The sequence below is a fragment of the Thermoascus crustaceus genome, assembly GCF_041956765.1.
Source record: "Thermoascus crustaceus strain CBS 181.67 unplaced genomic scaffold VTN00scaffold_33, whole genome shotgun sequence".
Classification (NCBI taxonomy): Eukaryota; Fungi; Ascomycota; class Eurotiomycetes; order Eurotiales; family Thermoascaceae; genus Thermoascus; species Thermoascus crustaceus.
In genome coordinates this window covers 1-1,639 of record NW_027192558.1, presented here as the reverse complement: position 1 = coordinate 1,639, position 1,639 = coordinate 1, and the positions used below count along the sequence as shown (strand labels likewise).

Sequence of the window (1,639 nt, the reverse complement as noted above, 5' to 3'; positions counted from 1 at the left end):
GAACAACAAACAAATAAGTCAGAGGGCCCAACCCCAACTGGACAAATAAACAGAAAAAACACTATAAGCAGAAACTGTGTATCCACTGTGGAAAGAATGACCATATGGGTTGGAAATGCCCAGACAGAAAACAAGACAACCAGAAACAGATATTGGTCACAGAAAGGAACAAGCATGCTAAATTACCATGGACGGCCTGCTATGATAACAACTGCTCCAATCATTATGCCTCCAAGAACGCGACAGGTTGGTTTCCAAAGGACCCCAAGAAATCAAAAAACTAGAGGACCCTGCTAGTATGGGACCCTTGCAGGAGTCTTGGTCTAGGTCCCTGAACCTGGCTACAAGCGCGCGAAACGGAACAACACTCAACAGAATGGACTTAGTGAAACAATTGGTGATCACTGTCAAGATCAATGGGAAGAAAGCAAGGGCCATAATTGACAGTGGAGCCATGGGGAATTTTGTCAGTAACACATTTGTCACCAGGAATGGGATCCCCTTCACAGGAAAGAAGGAGCCGTATCAGTTATCTACAGTCGATGGATCTGCCAGCAGCTATGGAGGAGGATGGGTGCAGATGGAGACTGACCAGTCCTCCCTGGAGATAGGACAGCACAAGGAAAAGATCAACCTTGATATCACACGGATGCCAGGACATGATATAATCCTAGGGATACTGTGGTTGAAGATGCACAACCCACAGATAGACTGGGTAACAGGAAAAGTGCAATTGGTGGAAGGATCCAACAGAGGTATAAGGCCCGAAGGGCATCCTGAGGAAGAAGAACCACCAGTGGAGATCAAAGAAATCTCTCAGAACATGATGATGTGAATGTGGAAAAGGGGAGAACAAGTGGGAGTCTTGTATCTCACCCTAATACCAGAAATGATAATTGGATCCATGGAACAGAGAAAGGACCAACCGCCTTTGACCGGAATGGAAGCAGTCCCAAAGGAATACTGGGACTTTGAAGAAGTCTTTAAGGAACAGGGCAGAGGACAGCTGCCAGAACACCAGCCTTGGGATCATAAGATACCCTTGAAGCCTGGAACGCAACCGGCGTTCAAACCTATTTACCCACTCTCAGAGAAGGCGCATAAGGCACTCCAAGAGTATGTTGAGAAAAACCTGGAATGAGGATATATCTGGCATTCTACATCACCAGCTGGATATCCAATTTTGTTTGTTCCAAAGAAGAATGGAAAACTCCGACTTTGTGTGGACTATTGCCAACTCAATAACATCACTGTCAAGAACCACTACCCCTTACCACTTGTCTCTGAGTTGCAGGATAGACTGCAGAAGGCAAAGTTCTTTACCAAGTTGGACCTTAGAGAAGGGTACTACCTGGTGCGCATGAAGGAAGGGGAAGAATGGAAAACCGCCTTCAGGACCCAACTAGGACATTTTGAATATATAGTTATGCCATTTGGTCTTATCAATGCGCCCGTGACCTTTCAGAGTTTGGTCAATAATACCCTACAGAAATACCTGGATGTCTTTTGCATGGCATATTTGGACAACATCCTTATCTACTCAGAAACCTTAGAAGAACACAGACAACATGTGCAGAAGGTGTTAGAAGCCCTGAAGGAGAGAAAACTCTCAGTCACACCAGAAAAATGTGAATGGCAC

At 45.3% G+C, this 1,639-nt stretch overlaps 1 protein-coding gene across 1 annotated transcript; it reads left to right on the top strand.

Moving 5' to 3' along the window:
• Positions 1 to 376: 376 nt before the first annotated feature.
• VTN00DRAFT_6595 (uncharacterized protein) lies at positions 377 to 835 on the top strand (the record flags this gene model as incomplete). Its single annotated transcript, XM_069433248.1, has 1 exon — positions 377 to 835. The coding sequence occupies one exon, from the start codon at positions 377 to 379 to the stop codon at positions 833 to 835; it is 459 nt and encodes a 152-aa protein (XP_069282707.1).
• Between the last annotated feature and the right edge of the window lie 804 nt (positions 836 to 1,639).